Below are 18,267 nucleotides of genomic sequence, written 5' to 3' on the forward strand. Positions count from 1 at the left end.
ACAAAATAGGAGATATGACACATAGTTCCATCATCTAAGTTGTTGCTATATATTGTGAATAGCTGTGATCTAACCACTGATCCCTTGGTAACTCATTAGTCACTGCCAACCACTTGATAAAGTCCTGCTTATTCCTTTCTTAATTTCCAGCCTGCCACCAGTTCTTAATCTACTTCAACACATGGCCTCTAATCGCAAATCCTTTAATTTTATGTACTAATCTCTTTAGTGGGACCTTATCAAAAGCCTCTGAAAATCCAAGTAAACCATGTCTACTGGCTCCCCCTTATCAACTCTGTTAGTCACATCATCCAAATGTTCCCACAGATTTATCAAACCCCTTATAAATCCATGCTGACTCTGTCTGATCCTGTTAAAAATCTTCCAAGTGCTCTGCTTTACATCTTTTACAATGACTCCAGCATTGTTCCCACTCCCAATGTCAAGCTAACGGGTCTGTCGTTTACTGTTTTCTCTCTACCTCCCTTCTTAAATAGTGGGGTTATATTGGCTATCTCCAATCTATGGGAACTTTAGAAGTTTAGAATTTTGGAAGATGACCATTTGCTTTTTCCAGGACCATTTGCTTAAGTACTCTGGGGTGGAGGTTATCAAGCCCTGAGGACATATCTACCTTTAATCCCCTTAGTTTGCCGAATACCATTTCGCTACTAATTCTGATTTTTTTTCAATTCCTCCTTCATATTAGTTCTTGAGATTCCCCATATTTTTGGGATGTTATTTGTGTCATATTTTGTGAAAATAGGCCTGAAGTATGGTATTTAATTGGTCTGCCACCTCTTTGTTCCCCGTTATAAATTCCCTTATTTCTGAATGCAGGGGACCTGTATTTAACTTCATTAACGTTTTTCTTTTCACATATCTATAGAAGCTTTTACGATTGGTTTGTACATTTTGAAAGCCGATTGTCAATATCTGATTATCACAGCTTCCTTATTCTGTCTCTACCTTTTAAACTTTTCAATTTCAAAGCTACAAATCTCTGTACTTGACAGATTGTGGAAAATTGAAAACTATATGGGTAGCACAGTGGTTAGCACTGCTGCCTCACAGTACCAGGGACCTGAGTTAGATTCTGCTCTTAGGCAACTGTTGGTGTGGAGTTTGCACATTCTGCCCATGTCTGTGTGTATTTCTTCTGGCTGCTCTGGTTTCCTCCCACAGTGCAAAGATGTGCAGGTCACGTGGACTGCCCATGCTAAATTGCCTATAGTGTCCAGTGATGTGCAGGCTGGGCGGATTGGCCGTGGAAAATGTAGGGGGGTGGGTCTGGGTGGGACGCTGTTCAGAGGGGTCTCTGTGAAATCAATAGGCTGAATGGCCTACTTCCACATTGTACAGATTGTATGATTCCAAGACATATTTGTGTTCCATTTTGCTTCATCTTTCTGTGAGTGGAGATGTTTTGTCCTTAAGATTTGCTCCTTGTGCAGTACATTTCAAGGGATTGCAGTGCTGAAAGAGTTGGGTCATTTTGAGCACTGAAAGTACTTGTTTCCCACATGGTTTTCATTTGGTAAAATCAGCTGCGGATTTATTTCATCAAAACTAATGGAAATGCCAAACAGAGAGCAATAGTAAACTTGTAATTGTAAATAGTAGAATAGTAAATAGTAATAGCACTAGTAAAGTTCTGAAGCATAGTCTGTGACAAGAAGACTGAATTTTATGTTGCTTTTTGGCTAAGAGCGAGTTGGGTCGAGTTTTTTGGAAGATGTGTTACTGTGTAGCCTGTCTTCGTGCGAGCGAGGAAGCGGCACAGATTGAAGATATTGCCGTCTGGGCGGAAGTGAATGTAGATGCTATTCGTGATGCCCTCCTTCGCTTCCTGCAGCATCACGTTGGCGAAGAGCGTTGGTGCCAAGACGCAGGCCTGCTTCACGCCGTTGCTGATGGGGAACGGGTGTGATAGGTCACTGTTGTATTTCACCTTGCCGCTCTGACCTTCATGAAGTTGCTGTAGGACGGTTAAGAACTTAGGAGGGCATGTGAGCTTCCTCAGGATTTTCCATAGACCGTCGCGGCTGACTATATCGAAGGCTTTGGTGAGGTCAATGAATGCCGCGTACAGTCCAACATTCTGCTCACGGCATTTCTCCTGAAGTTGGCGTAGTGCGAAGATCTTGTGGGATGTGCCTCTGTTCGCTCTAAAACCACATTGACTTTCTGTCAGGTTGTCCTCCGCAATGGTGGGAATCAGTCTGTCCAAGAGGATTCTGGAGAGAATCTTCCCGGCCGTAGACAGCAGAGTGATACCTCTATAGTTCGAACAGTCCGATTTCTCACTGCGCCCTACACACACACACAGAAGATGCGCTACAGACTGCAGTGACGCGCTTCTCCGAAGCTGCAAAGGCTTTCGGGCTAATGATCAGTTTGAAGAAGACGGAGATCCTGTACCAGAAGCCACCATGCAGTGCATACAACCCCCCTTGAATCTCGATCGACAGCCACCCCCTCAACACGGTCGAACGCTTCACGTACCTGGGAAGCATAATCTGCAACGCTGCTACAGTCACAGGAGACATCGACAATCGCCTTGCGAAAGCAAGTAGTGGCTTCGGGCGACTGCGGAAGCGTGTATGGGGCAACCACTCGATAAGCATGTTGACGAAAATCCAGGTTTACAAGGCCGTGGTCATCGCCACACTGCTCTATGGCTCCAAGGCTTGGGCTCTGTATCGGAAACAGATGCAGCTGCTGGAACGATTCGACCAACGTTGCCTACGCTCTGTATTGGGCATCACCTGGCAGGACCCCGTCTCTAACAACGAAGTGCTGGAAAAGGCCCGGCTCCCCAGCATCGAAGCGACCCTTCTCCTGAAGCAACTTCGATGGTCGGATCACGTATCACGGATGGACAACACCAGAATACCCAAGACAGTGTTCTTTGGGGAACTCTGCGACAGCAAAAGAAACCGCGGTGCCCCGCTCAAGCGCTACAAGGACCAACTGAAGCAACAGCTGTCTCAGGCCAGCATTGCCTCAACGGAATGGCAAAATCTGGCCTCTGACAGGGACACATAGTGGAAGAAAACTACGACAGCGATGGAGCAGTTTGAATTTTCAAGGAGAGCAGCTGCAGAGGACAGACGGAAACGCAGGAAGGAGCCCTCATCTCAAGCCCCGCTGTCCGGACCATTCCCCTGCCCGCACTGTCCCAGGATCTGCAGGTCCAGAATAGGACTCTACAGCCACCAACGGTTGTGCCAACGAAATCGCTGACGAATCTCTTCCCAACTGATCTTCGCAAGCGAAGAATCTGCCTGATGATGAGCCTGGCGAGTTCTCTCAGGTATCTTACTCGCCTCAGTAATTACGATTCTGGTCCAATCTTAACATGCACCATTCCCAGAACAACTCACCACTCACTGGGTATCTGCCAAAACACTGGCACTCTTGCACCTGTAATGTCTTTAAAAGGTTGCTGTGTACCCAGACAGGAAGCAGCATTCTGAAACTGCCCCACTCAGTCAAGGATCCAGTCTGAACTTGTCATATCAGGGGAACCTGGCATTGTGATTCTCTGACAGAGACCTGGAAATCCTGGCAACTGGGATGGTGTACAGGGCAGGAGTCAACGTTCCTGAGGCTTCCTTTTCTGCTCCACCAGGATAAAATGCCAGTCTCCTCTCTCAGCCACCTTCCGTTAACTTTCCCTCTGCTACTACACTAACCTCTCACCAAGCCTCGTGCTCTACCACCCTCACTGTTGCCCGAAAAATCTTCCCTCACTGGCTATTACCCTCCCCAACTTCCCACACTACTAACCCTGCATACCCTCTGTGCTGCCTCCTGACTGCCTCAGAACACCTCACTGTCTTTCAACCATCCACACCAGCGCTAACAGCAGTGCCCGAGATAACAAGGTATGAAGCTGGATGAACACAGCAGGCCAAGCAGCATCTTACGAGCAGGAAAGCTGATGCTTCTGATGAAGGGTCTAGGCCTGAAACGCCAGCTTTCCTGCTCCTAAGATGCTGCTTGGCCTGCTGTGTTCATCCAGCTCCACACCTTGTTATCTCGGATTCTCCAGCATCTGCAGTTCCTATTATCTCTAACAGCAATGCCATCCACTTTCACCTCATCAGTTCTCATTTTGGGAGAAACTAGGCTGTGGGGTTGTTTTGCCTGTCACTTGACTCCTCACTCGCAGGGTGGAGAGAATCCTGGTCCTCTCAGGATAAGCTGGGATTGCTCTTTAAAAACCAAAAGAACTGTGGATGCTGTAAATCAGGGGCAAAAACAAAGTTGCAGGAAGAGCTCAGCAGGTCTGGCGGCATCTGTGGAGGAGAAAACAGAGTTAATGTTTTGTGTCCAGTAACCCTTCCTCAAAACCCTCAGTGATCCTCAGGATCGCTGTATGGTGATGCTGAAGACATTGACATTGTACCGACCATCTATTACCGCTCTTCATTTCACTGCATTTGTCATTTATTTCAGACCACTGGTGGCTGCACCTACTCTCCTCGACGTCTAGCAGGTGTCAGTGGGGTGACCATCTTCCCTACAGCTGAATAGGCTGCTCAGTATGAAGGCACCTTCTTGACCTCTGAGGATGAGGATGGTGAGGACTTAGAGGAAGTAAAGGCAAAGCTTCCTCGTGCACCCCGCTTACCCCAACTCTGACAGAGAGACTGCAGGCAATCCGTTTAGCTTAGAGAATGTGGGGCTGCTGAGCAGCTCACTGTCACTGCCCCACAGCTGGCCAAGGAAGAAATGCCCCAGGCTTCTGGAACTCAGAAGGCTGCTGGAGACCAAGCTCATGGAAAGTCAGGCAGCAGAGGACCCTGTAGTGTTAGCAGTCAGGGATTTTGTCAATGCACATAGGGAGGAACAGGAGCAACAGACAGCAAGAGCACTGTCCTGAAGCTGCAGGAGGGCAGCTGCACAGTGGAGCCCCAGCTGCTTTGAACATTGGCAACATTGCCATTAGTGGAAAGCATTAAAGATGGAGCAAGTTCTTCCTACCATTGCGATTGTTTTTGACTGATTTCTCATCTGGTTCTGCCGCATATTTCACCATAGTCCATGCCATTCAGATCCCTATAAGATTACATCTCTGTGACCATACAGTTTTAAACTGCAACTGCAGTGATAATTAGTTTTCTATCATGTCTTGGGAATTTTGTTGTCAACAAGGATCACCAGGCAAGAGGCCCAGATTGTTTCATAGTGTCCCACGCAGAATGATCACACATGAGATTTTCTCCTCTTCTTGGCCTCTCTCCCAGGCATTCCAGCTGAGAGTGATAACCCAACATCTTTCGAACCACAGTGTTGTCTCCCTATTCTCCCATTCCATTCAACATTGGCTGCTGTCATGTGATCACTCCTGGGATGCTATAACATTTGCTGACTGCCTATGAATAGTTCATAGTGATTGGAAAATGATTTGTGAACAGAAACACTTAAGAAAAATGATTGTTTCCATCTTTTAGCTGAACATCTCCATTCCAACTTCATACTGTTTCTGGCTGTGTATGCTCAGGTTACTCTCATCTCCAGTTAAGGAGATGTAACAACTTGTTTTAGAAAAAAGATCTACTCTGATTTTCTTTACAATCACAACTGGAATAAAATAAAAAGTTATTTGACTGCTAGTGACTGTGGGATAGATAATTTCAATTTAATCTTTGTTCTGAATCACAGCCTAGACCTCTAAATCTCATTTGGCCTTTCTGCTGTCAATGCGTCAGTCACTATAGAACCATTTCTCATGAACTCTGTTTTACTCCTTTCAAACGTACACCATCTGCATCTCTTTTGGGGGAAGGAGAAAAAAGTCCCCCCTTTACAGATTGCACTTTCATTTTTAGTTTTCCATTTGTCACAAGGCTTCTGCAGCTCTCAACTTGCCCAGCTACTTTCTCAGCTCCACTTTTGAGGGCTAAGTACCAAGGAGCAAGTTTATTATCTCCAATCCTGTTCATCCCTCCCTGAATGAAACTAACTCCGCTCCCTCAAGTTCAAAGACTTGAGGATACGAGTATTCAGTTGCATTCACCATCCACCCTAGAATGGAACTGGATCACATTAAGCATGAACATTCCTCTGTACAGGATCCATGTCACATGTGCCATCCAGTAGCTATCCTCAACCTCTGTCCAGCTCAATTGCAATACCCTGACTTAATTCCTCTCTTGCTCGTACAATTAGGCAGATGATCTGAAGTAATGATGCTCTTTGTTCTACTGCCTTGTTACTATTGGATCTATCATTGACCTCCAATGTCTTATCACCTTTGTAATATTATCACATATTTGAGACTATCTTCCATCTGTATTTTGATGACATGCCTCCTTAGCACCTTCCATAACACTTCCACTGCCTTTGTGGTGACAGAACACGATTTTATCTGACATCTAATATTGAATGAGTTGGAACTTCCTCCAGCTAACATTTGGAAAATCAAAATTGTTGGCTTCAGTTTTGACCTCAGAATGCATACACCTTTGAGTGATTTAATCCACCCCTCAATTCCTCGCACACTAACTAGATTATTTGACACTCGGACATTCTATTCAGCCCCAAGCTAAATTTCTGAATTCATATCTCCTCCATTACAAAGAACACGCAGACTTACAAATAAAATGGCATCCGCCCACACCCTTACCTCAGCTTATCTGCAGCTGAATCTCTTCTCAGTCATTGACACATCCAGACCAAAAGCCTCCAATGCTTTTTGTTTGGTTGTGAATGCTCCAGTAGCTCTCTAACTTTCTGTACATCCCCTTCTGGACTCTTCATCCCTCTGATGGTTATGTGCTCCCTCCCTCATTTAGGTGTTTCTTAAATGTTGTGAAAGTATCTGCCTGTACCACCCTGTCAGGCAGCGCCTTCCACTTTACCACCCTCTGGGCAAGAAATGTTTCCTCAGAACCCCTCTGAACCACATACACCTTTACCTTAAATAATGTCCTCTGGGGGTATATCTGCTAGGGAGAAATGATTCTCATGATCTACCAAATCTCTGCCTCTCAGAATTTTGTAAAACTGAATCAAATGCACCCTCACCCAACCCCAACCTTACCACCACTGCTCTCATCTGGCTCTGCTCCGGAGAAACAAACCCAGCCTACCAGTCTCTCCTTATAACTGAGAGTTTCCATCCCAAGAAACATCCTCTGTACCTTGTCCTGTGGAATCACATCTTTCTGATAATGTGGTGACCAGAACTGCACACAGTATGCCATCTGTTGCCTTACCAATATTTTATAAAGTAGTAACAAGACTTCCTTGCTCCTTTTTCTACTCTGTGATGTCAAATATCCCTTGATGTCTCCCTTACCACCCTGTCTACTTATACCAACACCTTCATGGACCTATGGACTTGTACACCAAGGTCCCTTTATTCCTCAGTGCTCCCTAGGGACCTACCATTCATTGTGTATTTCCTTCCCTTATTCTACCTTACAAAATGCATCACCTCACAGATTTCTGGATTAAATTCCATCTGCCATTGCTCTGCTCAATTCACCAGTTGATCAATATCAGATTACAGTCTCCGACCATCCTTCTTTCCTAATAATGTGAAACTCACAGTTCTGTCACATTGCAATTAATTCCAAAGTGGTCAATTTCGAAACATTGTTCGGTAATCTTACTGAATCACTAATTTATTTTTAAAATTATAATTTATTTATGTAAAATTGTCACACCAGAAATTTTCATCCTAAGAAAAGCTGAAATTCAAATGTTCTTTCCAGTAACATTGGCAACAAGAGGCGCTATAATATTAAAGTGTTGTAGATGGATCAGCTTAAACATCATACAAACTTGGTTTAATTATTTCCTTTGCCAAAAATTTTATCTGTTTTCAATTTCTGGTGACTTTAGTTTGAAATAAGTAACTTAGGATTCTACAAGATGAATTTAAATTAAAATAACTTAACAAGTGTCAGATATGTTAGAACTCTGACAGCATACACTTTTCATTGTAATTTGGTGTATCAAGAGACCCGAGACAACTATGTTTCTGTGACATAAAAAATAGAATGGAATTGAACATTTCTATCAGAGCCGAAATGGTCTTGTATTAAATCTATTCCAATGCCCCACTTTTCCTAGCCTATTTCTGATTTGCTATGCATTCAGTACCAACCACACATGTCATACTAAGAATAGTTCATTACTCTTAGCAGCATGATGAATTAAAAAAATAATCTATCATTTGCTGACAATGTACGGTTCAGTAGCTGTGTTTAGTATTGGACACCAATAGAATTAACTTCAATGTAGATAAGTATGTGATGCTCTGTTTTGATGGGAAGAATAAAGGTATCATTGGAAAGTAGCATTTAGACATGAATGAGGAATAGAGGGACCTAGAGGGGTACATACATGCTTTATCAGAAGCACTGTTTCAAGTAGATAGGTCGTACAACTCAAACTCAAACTCCAACCCTAACTCTGGAATTTCTTTCTATAGAGTTAGAATTGACAAGTCGAGAATCTTGTTTAGGCTGCACGTGGACTGCTGTGAATAGTTCTGAACTTCAGCTTAAAAAGAATGCAGAGAATATGAAAAAGGTGAAAAACAATTTACTAGAACAAAACTGGAACTAAGAGGTTACATCTATTAGCAAAGGCAATGGCTCCTTTTCTGGAAATAAAGACAAAAGATAGAGCTTTTTGAAATTATGAAGAAAGAATTGGTTGGGCAAATGTAGGGAAGATGTCCCCTTATGCATATACTGTATGGAATATATTGTGACTGTATGACATAATAAGTTACTTTTGGTTGAATTTCATTGCACTAATTTTGTTTTTAGGCGATTCAGTTGACAGCATTCAGAGTATCAGGTATGTCCAACTACAGTACCATTGCTTTCTTGCTGTAATGGGGGGACCTAAATCTCTCAACAATTCGCAGTGAACCCTGAATTCTAAAACTGACAAGTAGACGAAATCTAATCTTGTAGTGATGTATATATTTGACAGGTTGATGACAAACTTATCGAGATAAATTATTTTTTAAATGAAAACATGTTTTGTGGACTCTACAATTGACTAAACCACATCTTTGGTTTAGGTTCACTATTATAACCTGAGGAAGCACTGCTGTTTTCAATGGGCGATAACATTAATCTTGAACACAGCTGCAAAATGTTTGATAGTGCCTCAGAAACCCATTTTGCACACTGCCCAATATCCTTTGTGGTTGATCCCAATGGAAAATATAAGTAGATGGAGTGATAAGTAACAGTAAGGAAGATATATTCCAGACAAATTTCACCTCAAAGTAATCATCAATAAGATTTTCAGTTTTACAAATTGATCGTCCTTTTTTAATGTATTTAATGTTAGAGGAATTTAGTTTGGTTTTATAAATTTAAAACCTGAATCAAGTCAATTTTCTCTCCTGCCTGCCTTTGCTTTTCTTTTCCTAGGATACATTCTTTCTCTGAATATTTGGTGTACACATTGTAGGCAGGAGGTCCGCTGTCTGTATGAAGCCAGTTATTCAATATGCCTAACTGGTGGTCAAGAACCTCCAAGTACTTAGGACTGCTATTTCCCAAGAGTGCTCAAAGATTGACACGAGTTTGGTGTACTCTAGCTATTATTGTGACCAGGGGTACTGTGGTATACGCCTTGGCCAGATGTGATCTGAGCATCTACTAATGATCAGCAAAGAGATTTTCCTTTGACCCCACAAACTGTGCTAGGTGTCAGCATTGGAATCTGGGATTGGCACACCCTAGTATTTATGCTTTCTTGGAGATGTTCATTGCCTGCAGCTTGTATGGTGGGAATGTTACTAGCCACTCATTCAGTCAAGACCTCACTGCACTCAGGACCCATGCTTGCTTCAGAGATAGTAGGAACTGCAGATACTGGAGAATCTGAGATAACAAGGTGTAGAGCTGGGTGAACACAGTAGGCCAAGCAGCATCAGAGGAGCAGGAGGGCTGGTGTTTCGGGCCAAGAGGGGCCTAGGCCCAAAACTTTCCTGCTCCTCTGATGCTGCTTGGCCTGCTGTGTTCATCCAGCTCTACGCTTGTTATCCATGCTTGCTCACTTGTTTTTGCAAACAGATAAGAATGTATCTTCCTTTGGCAAGAATTTAGTGTATTGTATCTATATAGATCCTGTAGCACATTCTTCATATGAATTCTCTTTACAGGGCCTTGATAGTGTTAGAGCCAAGTACAGAGTCAACCATCTGCTGCTAAAACTAATGCAGGACAGGGCTGGCATATCCACTGCTGTTAATATTAGAACTATATCCACTCCAACAACCAAGTGGTTTGGGTATTAGGTAACCCTGTTTCTTGATTGCAGATACATGCTTGCACTTTAATTTTCCTTTCCCTTTAGTTTTGTTGACCAATTCTTAATAGCTCACTTGGTTAGCCTTGGAAAAGATTGCTAGTGGGTTGACATGTCTTCTATGTCTTTCTAAACCTTTGCATCAAATTGTGCCAATTCATTTGGATTTTATTCAAAACAATCTTTAGCTTCAGTAATTAGTTTATTCTCTGCACTCATCCAAGTTGTAATTGAGACATGTATTATAATAATAAGAAGAAGCAAGCCTTGGAAAATTTGGCAAATTCTAAGTAATAACACAAAGTGGTCAATGAGCTTTCCAGAAAGACAACACATTGGATGTTTTTACCACTAATGTCAATGAAAACACTATTTCATGCTATTTAGGACTAAACTGCATCCATATCAGAAAATCTACACTAAAGACATCCTTATATAACACACATTTTATCTCTGCTGTTAACAAAATTAGAATACTTCCAAAACAAAATCACTTACAAAATTAAGAGTGATTTCACAAAAAGCTAATTAGCTTGTGAATACAACATTCTTGTTACATACACAAAATCATCACCATCTGAGCCACATGCCACTGTGAGTACACTAACAGTAGTTTGGAGCATAGCGTCTGAATGTGCACGCATGCAAATGCCATCTGCGTCCTGCAGCTCGTTGACTGAGGTTGCAGTGATCTTGGTTCTAAACTAGAGGTGACGTTGATTGAACTGTTTCCTGCCTGTACTATATAGAAGCTCCGTTCCAACAGAAAGCCCACTGGCTATGGGGCAGAGTGTTGCAGTGGAGATGGAGGAGACCATCAGTGTGATGACACAACTTTGCTTGTTCACAGTTTACACCAATATTGGGTCTGTGGTGAATCTGTTGGTGACGATCATGGCTTTCCTTGAATTTGTCTTGCTGTGGAAATTATGGCCACTGTGCTTCTTGATGGATAGTATCTACATTATGATCCTGCTCTTCTAGCACTGGAGGCAGGCAGTTGAGCAGGTTTTATTTCCTGTCCACATAACCTAGCATGTTCTTCCTTTTCAGATAACAAGCTAACTTCACCTTTGAATGCCTCAATTCAGTCTGTCTCAAACGCACTGTCAGGTCGTGCATTACAAACCTTACCTACTTTTCCTCGTTGTCTCTTTCCAGCTTCTTTTACCAATTACTTTAAATCTGCTCCTCTTATTTTTATCGTTTCATGAGTGGGAGTGGTTTCTCACTATCTTCTCTGTTCTAACACTTCGTGATTTTGAATGCATCAAACAAACCTCCTTCAGAGATAGTAAGAACTGCCGGTGCTGGAGTCTGAGATAACAAGCTGTAGAGCTGGATGAACACAACGGGACAGGCAGCATCGGAGGAGCAGGAAAGCTGGCAGAAAACCTGAAAAAGGGTCCAGACCCGAAACATCAGCTTTCCTGCTCCTCTGATGCTGCCTGGCATGCTGTGTTCCTCGAGAGCAACACCTTATAATCAAACCTCCTTACAGCCTTCTGTTCTTCAAGTTAAACAGTCCAATCTATCTTCATGAGTGAAGTTCCTCACCTGCGGAACAATTTTTTTCTGTGCCCTCTCCAAGGCCTTCAGACTCATGTCGAATTGTGATGCCCAGAACTGGTCTAATACACCAGCTGATGCTGAGCAGGTATCCTAAAAAGTTCAAAATAACCTCCCACCCACAGCCTCCAACCTCATTGTTCCCCAACCCTGCATGGCCCGTTTCTATCTCCTTCCCAAAATCCACAAACCTGCCTGCCCTGGTCGACCCATTGTCTCAGCCTGTTCCTGCCCCACCGAACTCATCTCCACCTATCTGGACTCCATTTTCTCCCCTTTGGTCCAGGAACTCCCTACCTACGTCCGTGACACCACCCATGCCCTCCACCTCCTCCAGAACTTCCAATTCCCTGGCACCCAACACCTCATTTTCACCATGGACGTCCAGTCCCTATACGCCTGTATTCCACATGCAGATGGCCTCAAGGCCCTCTGCTTCTTCCTGTCCCACAGGCCCGACCAGTCCCCCGCCACCGACACCCTTATCCGCCTAGCCGAACTCGTCCTCACCCTCAACAACCTCTCTTTCAATTCCTCCCCCTTCCTACAGACAAAGGGGGTGGCCATGGGCACCCACATGGGCCCCAGCTATGCCTGCCTCTTTGTACGTTATGTGGAACAGTCCCTCTTCCGCACCTACACAGGCCCCAAACCCCACCTCTTCCTCCGTTACATTGATGACTGTATCGGCTCCGCCTCTTGCTCCCCAGAGGAGCTCGAACAGTTCATCCACTTCACCAACACCTTCCACTCCAACCTCAAGTTCACCTGGGCCCTCTCCAACACATCCCTCACCTTCCTGGACCTCTCAGTCTCCATCTCAGGCAACCAGCTAGAAACTGATGTCCATTTCAAGCCCACTGACTCCCACAGCTACCTAGAATACATTTCCTCCCAACCATCCGCCTGCAAAAATTCCATCCCCTATTCCCAATTCCTCCGCCTCCGCCGCATCTGCTCCCAGGATGAGGCATTCCACTCTCGCACATCCCAGATGTCCACATTCTTCAAGGACCACAATATACCACCCGCAGTGGTCAAGAATGCCCTCAAGTGTGTCTCCCGCATTTCCATCAACACATTGCTCACACCCCGCCCCCGCAATAACTACCCCAACAGAATCCCCCTAGTCCTCACATACCACCCCACCAACCTCCGGGGACAACGCATCATCCTCCGACACTTCCGCCATCTACAACCCGACCTCACCATCCAAGACATTTTTCCGTCCACGCCTTTGTCCGCCTTCCAGAGAGACCACACTCTCTGGGACTGCCTTGTCCACTCCACACTCCCCTCCAACCCCACCACACCCAGCACCTTCCCCTGCAACCGCAGGAAGTGCTACACTTGCCCCCACATCTCCTCCCTCAACCCCATCCCAGGCCCGAAGATGACTTTCCATATCAAGCAGATGTTCACCTGCAAATCTGCCAATGTGGTATACTGTATCCACTGTACCCGTTGTGGCTTCCTCTACACTGGGAAACCAAGTGGAGGCTTGGGGACCACTTTGCAGAACACCTCCGCTCGGTTCACAATAAACAACTGCACCTCCCAGTCACGAACCATTTTAACTCCCCCTCCCATTCCTTAGACGATGTGTCCATCCTGGGCCTCCTGCAGTGCCACAATGATGCCACCCGAAGGTTGCAGGAACAGCAACTCATATTCCACTTGGGAACCCTGCAGCCCAGTGGTATCAATGTGGACTTCACAAGCTTCAAAATCTCCCCTTCCCCCACTGCATCCCAAAACCAGCCCAGCTCATCCCCGCCTCCCTAACCTGTTCTTCCTCTCACCTATCCCCTCCTCCCACCTCAAGCCACACCTCCATTTCCCACCTATTAACCTCATCCCGTCTCATTGACCTGTCCGTCCTCCCCTGACTGACCTATCCCCTCCCCACCTCCCCACCTCCCCACCTACACTCTCCTCTCCACCTATCTTCTCCTCTATCCATCTTCGGTCCGCCTCCCCCTCTCTTCCTATTTATTTCAGAACCCCTCCCCATCCCCCTCTCTGATGAAGGGTCTAGGCCCGAAACGTCAGCTTTTGTGCTCCTGAGATGCTGCTTGGCCTACTGTGTTCATCCAGCTCCACACTTTGTTGTCTTGGATTCTCCAGCATCTGCAGTTCCCATTATCTCTGAAAATAACTTAATTGCTCACTGGTTCAGATCTATATTTGTTGAGGACTGAGTAATCAGCACATTTGTTGGTTCTGATTGTTAAACCAGGATTGACAAGGGTAAACAGCTAGAAACCTTTGTGAATAAGAATTTAATGACGTTTATTTCAGTTTAGAGCACAACTTTATTAATCGTGGCATAGGTTTTTTTAAGCATTAATGGGGTGGGGGCATCGTTGGCCAGGCAGCATTTATTGACCATCCCTAACTGCCCAGAGCACAGTTCAGAGTCAACCACATTGCTGTGGGCCTGGAGTTACATGTAGGCCAGACCAGGTAAGGATGACAGTTTCCTTCCCTAAAGGACATTAGTGAACCAGATGGGTTTTTCCGACAAGCGACAATGGATTCATGGTCATCATTCGACTCTTAATTCAAGATATGTTTATTGAATTCAAATTCCACCATCTGCCATCAAACCTGGGTCCCCAGAACATTATCTGAGTCTCTGGATTAACAATCCAATGATCATAACCATTGTGTCATTGCCTCCCCTATAGCAATGATAAAAGGAATAAGATTATGTTGGAGCTGTACAAAACTACGGTTAGGCCACAGCTGTGTGCAGTTCTGGTCATTGCACTGTAGGATGGATATGATTGCACTGGATGGGGTTCAGAGGAGATTTACCGGGATGTTGCTTGGGCTGGAGCATTTTAGCTATGAAGAGACGCTAGAGAAGCTTGGGTTGTTTTCTTTAGAACAGAGAAGGCTGAGGGGGTACTTGATTGAGGTGTATAAGGTAATGAGGGGCATGGACAGCATGGAAAGGAAGCAGCTGTACCCCTTACTTGAAGGGTCAGTAATGGGGGAACCATAATTTTTAGAGGGAAGAGCAGGAGATATAAATGGGATTTGAGGAAAATCTTGTCACCCAGAGGGTGGTATGAATCTTGAATACACTGCCTGGGAGGGTAGCAGAGTTGGGAAACCTCTTGACCTTTAAAAGGCACAAGGATGAACACTTTAAATTTCATGACATTCAAGGCTATGGGCTAAGCACTGTGAATTTGGGACTAGTTCAGATAGATAGGTGTAGACTTATTCTTTGCTGTATGACTCTTATTAGATAGGATGTGGAATATCGACAAAGGGTCCCCTTGGTGCAGTGATAGCATCCCTACCCCTTGGTCATGTCCCACCTGTTCCAGAAGTGTATCATAAAGTTTTATGATCTGCTTGATTCAAAATATCTACAATAAATCTTTACTTAACTAAATTATTTCATTTGGTGTGCGTTTCCTGCTAGTGTTACATTTACTTCCTCTAACACTTAGAATTTCCTTGTAATAAGGTAAAGCCACTATAGTCCTACTCTGTCATCAGAGACAAAATTGGAGGTGGTTTACTTTGAGGGTCATCACGCCTCAGGCAAGGGGAAGAAGTTGGGAAGGAGAGTCCTTCATGGCATTCTCAGCCATTGTAGGAAATGAACCTTTACTGTTAGTGTCTCTCTGTATTACAATCCAGGCATCCAACCAACTGAGCTAATGTTTTTATAAGAGGGGAAAAGCATTTACTTATTTTTCAGCTGCGGATAATATTGCATATGTTGGAAGCTTTTAGACTGTATCTTGGATGATTCAGAGTAATGCTCTATGATTTGATTTCAATGTTCACTTTTTCTGTTGACTTGCAGGATTGTGAAGCATCAATGCAGGAGTTCTGATGGGGGTGATGTACATTTCCTGAGTGACCTTGTGGTTGAAATTTGAAAGAAAACCAATGACTATTTTCAAAAGTTGAACTTATGGAACCAAGATCTTCAATGTTTCTGCAGCAGGGACTCAGAACCTAATCAAACAAGACTCCTACCAAGATACTGATCACCAATCCATTGAAGTCTATGTTTTAAATTTTTAGTTTCTCTCTTTACAATAGATTAAATATTAAGCACTGTATAATGTCATGTAGTGATATTTACTGCAGCCTCAGGCCAGGAATATCGAAAGTGATACGTGAAAATAGTGTTACATAGTATCGAAACTGCACACGTTCTAACACAGTGGACAGAATCGCTGTTTTCTGAAAGTAATTTTAGGAATAAAACAAAAGACACTTAGTGAATGATACAATAGTGTTGTGACTTCTGGTTTCTCAGGTTAATTGACTGATATAGGATGGTGGTACAAACAGAGGTAAGTTAATTTAGCCTTAGAATCCTGTTATTTTTGAGGTAAACAGGTTTATAATTATGCCCTCAGCTATAACTTTTAAAAACTTTGCCTGTATGAAGAAGGTGGAACGGATGATTCTGTACTGTATTCTTCCAAATGTGATCATCAAAGATTGAAAATAAAAGGCAAGCGATGTGAATGATTCCCTTCAAAACCTTTAGTTTTTAAAAAACAATCTTACCATCAGTTTCTCTTCAAAAAGCTATTGGAAGTGTTTATCAACTTTAATATCCTTTTGTTCACCCCTACCATCATTGATTTAGAGAAAACTGTATAAGAGTATTGGTACATTCAGAGAAACTGAACCGAAGGATAGAAGCCTGCGATTTTGGTATTGTACTATTCAATGATTCTAATGCATGAGATACATGATGGAGAAAAGATTTATATGTTACAGCCATCAGGAAACTGTGTTTTTTCTCTCTCTAAAAAGTGAAGGGCTGGAGGATGAGCTGAAAGGTCTGTCTAAGATAATGGAAAGGTTTCAATAGGTAGATGTAATAAAAATGCATTGACTTGTTTGTTCTCTATGTCCTGGCATGCATGTTCTAGAGCTCTCAATATGGGCAGGCAGGTGAAGATGTTACACGTCCTGAACCAAAATAAGAACTGTAAAAATGAAACAATTTCTAAAAAAAATAGCAGTGAATTCAGGAGAAATGTCTTTATCCAGAAGGAATGTGCAACTGGCTTACACCAGAAATAGCAGAGGTAATTAGCTTTAATGCAGTGGTACTAATTAAATATGTGAGAATAGAATAGTTGGTTAAGCTGATAAGCTTAAATTGACAAAAAGGGATGTCAAGCGACTCCTGGGCCGTAAACCTGATGGCTAAATAAACTGTACATGTGATATACTTCCATGAATTTAGTATCTGTACTATGGATGGAATCGTGAAGGGTGACCTTAATTTACACCAAACATCACAAATCATTTTCAGAGAATTTTTGTTTTGGCAGCACGCTACTAACACGTTCAGTCAGCCTGTTAAACTAAAATTGTTCCTGGGTATTTATACTTGTCTTCTGGAGGAATTATCTCATTATGCTAGGAATCAGTTGTGCCTTTGCAAAGTTACAGATGGTTTTTGATGAATCACTGGACTCCTCCTGTTCCTACTCCATATCTTACTGCTACAACTCTAAATATTGTCAAGAAGGGAAAGAGACTGCTTCTGGTGATATTCCACATCCTGAACCTGTACTCTCACTGTACTAAAGAGTCAACCTAGCAACAAGATTTCTGGCCAGTGCATTAACTGATGAAAGGTACAGTAAATCTTTCCAATAGCATAAAAAGGACTGCAATATCAGGTGTTGCTTGACGATGCAGTTTTGTTCTGACTGCACATCAGGCAGTTAACAAGGATGTTGGCAAAATGGGTGAAGTTATGGTTTTGTGATCACTGCACAATCTAATGCCTTTCAATCCAGAGTTCAGTAATGCTGGGAAAGACCCCTCTGGACAGAATTCTCCCACGACAAATCAACTGATTATGACCTGAATTTGTGAAGCATAAATTCAGTGGGAACTTAGTAAGGGGCATACCAGCTGATATGCTGGATATAATGCAATCTGCCGGACATAATGTTTAATACCATTCCAAATGGTACTTTTAATTGGTACAAATGTTGCAAATTTGTCATGTGACTGGTCTCTGAACTGGAATTTACTACCCAGAGCGTAGAAGTGACAGTTTATCATCCAGCTACAGGACACCAAAGTGAGCAAGATGTGCATCAGAGTAGCACACGCTCACACCAACAGGGCATATGAAAACCACGGAATTAAGAATCCTTCAATGTTATCACATAGCACCTCTATAGGACACAAACCCATTAAACTCTCTTCAGTCAAACTTCATCGCATGTTGCTAGAACATAGAACAGTACAGCACAGAACAGGCCCTTCAGCCCACAATGTTGTGCCGACCATTGATCCTCATGTATGCACCCTCAAATTTCTGTGACCATATACATGTCCAGCAGTCTCTTAAATGACCCCAATGACCTTGCTTCCACAACTGCTGCTGGC

The 18,267-nt window shown here is 43.4% G+C and overlaps 1 protein-coding gene across 1 annotated transcript in view; it reads left to right on the top strand.

The window, feature by feature from the left end:
* adgrd2 (adhesion G protein-coupled receptor D2) overlaps positions 1-17,363 on the top strand; it is a 133,576-nt gene extending 116,213 nt beyond the window's left edge. The window contains exons 25-26 of the mRNA XM_059638335.1: positions 8,796-8,826; positions 15,695-17,363. Coding sequence (XP_059494318.1) covers positions 8,796-8,826; positions 15,695-15,702 — 39 coding nt within the window. The 3' untranslated portion in view covers positions 15,703-17,363. The remainder of the gene's footprint in view (positions 1-8,795; positions 8,827-15,694) is intronic.
* The last annotated feature ends 904 nt before the right edge of the window (positions 17,364-18,267 follow it).

The sequence above is a fragment of the Stegostoma tigrinum genome, chromosome 29, assembly GCF_030684315.1.
Source record: "Stegostoma tigrinum isolate sSteTig4 chromosome 29, sSteTig4.hap1, whole genome shotgun sequence".
NCBI lineage: Eukaryota > Metazoa > Chordata > Chondrichthyes > Orectolobiformes > Stegostomatidae > Stegostoma > Stegostoma tigrinum.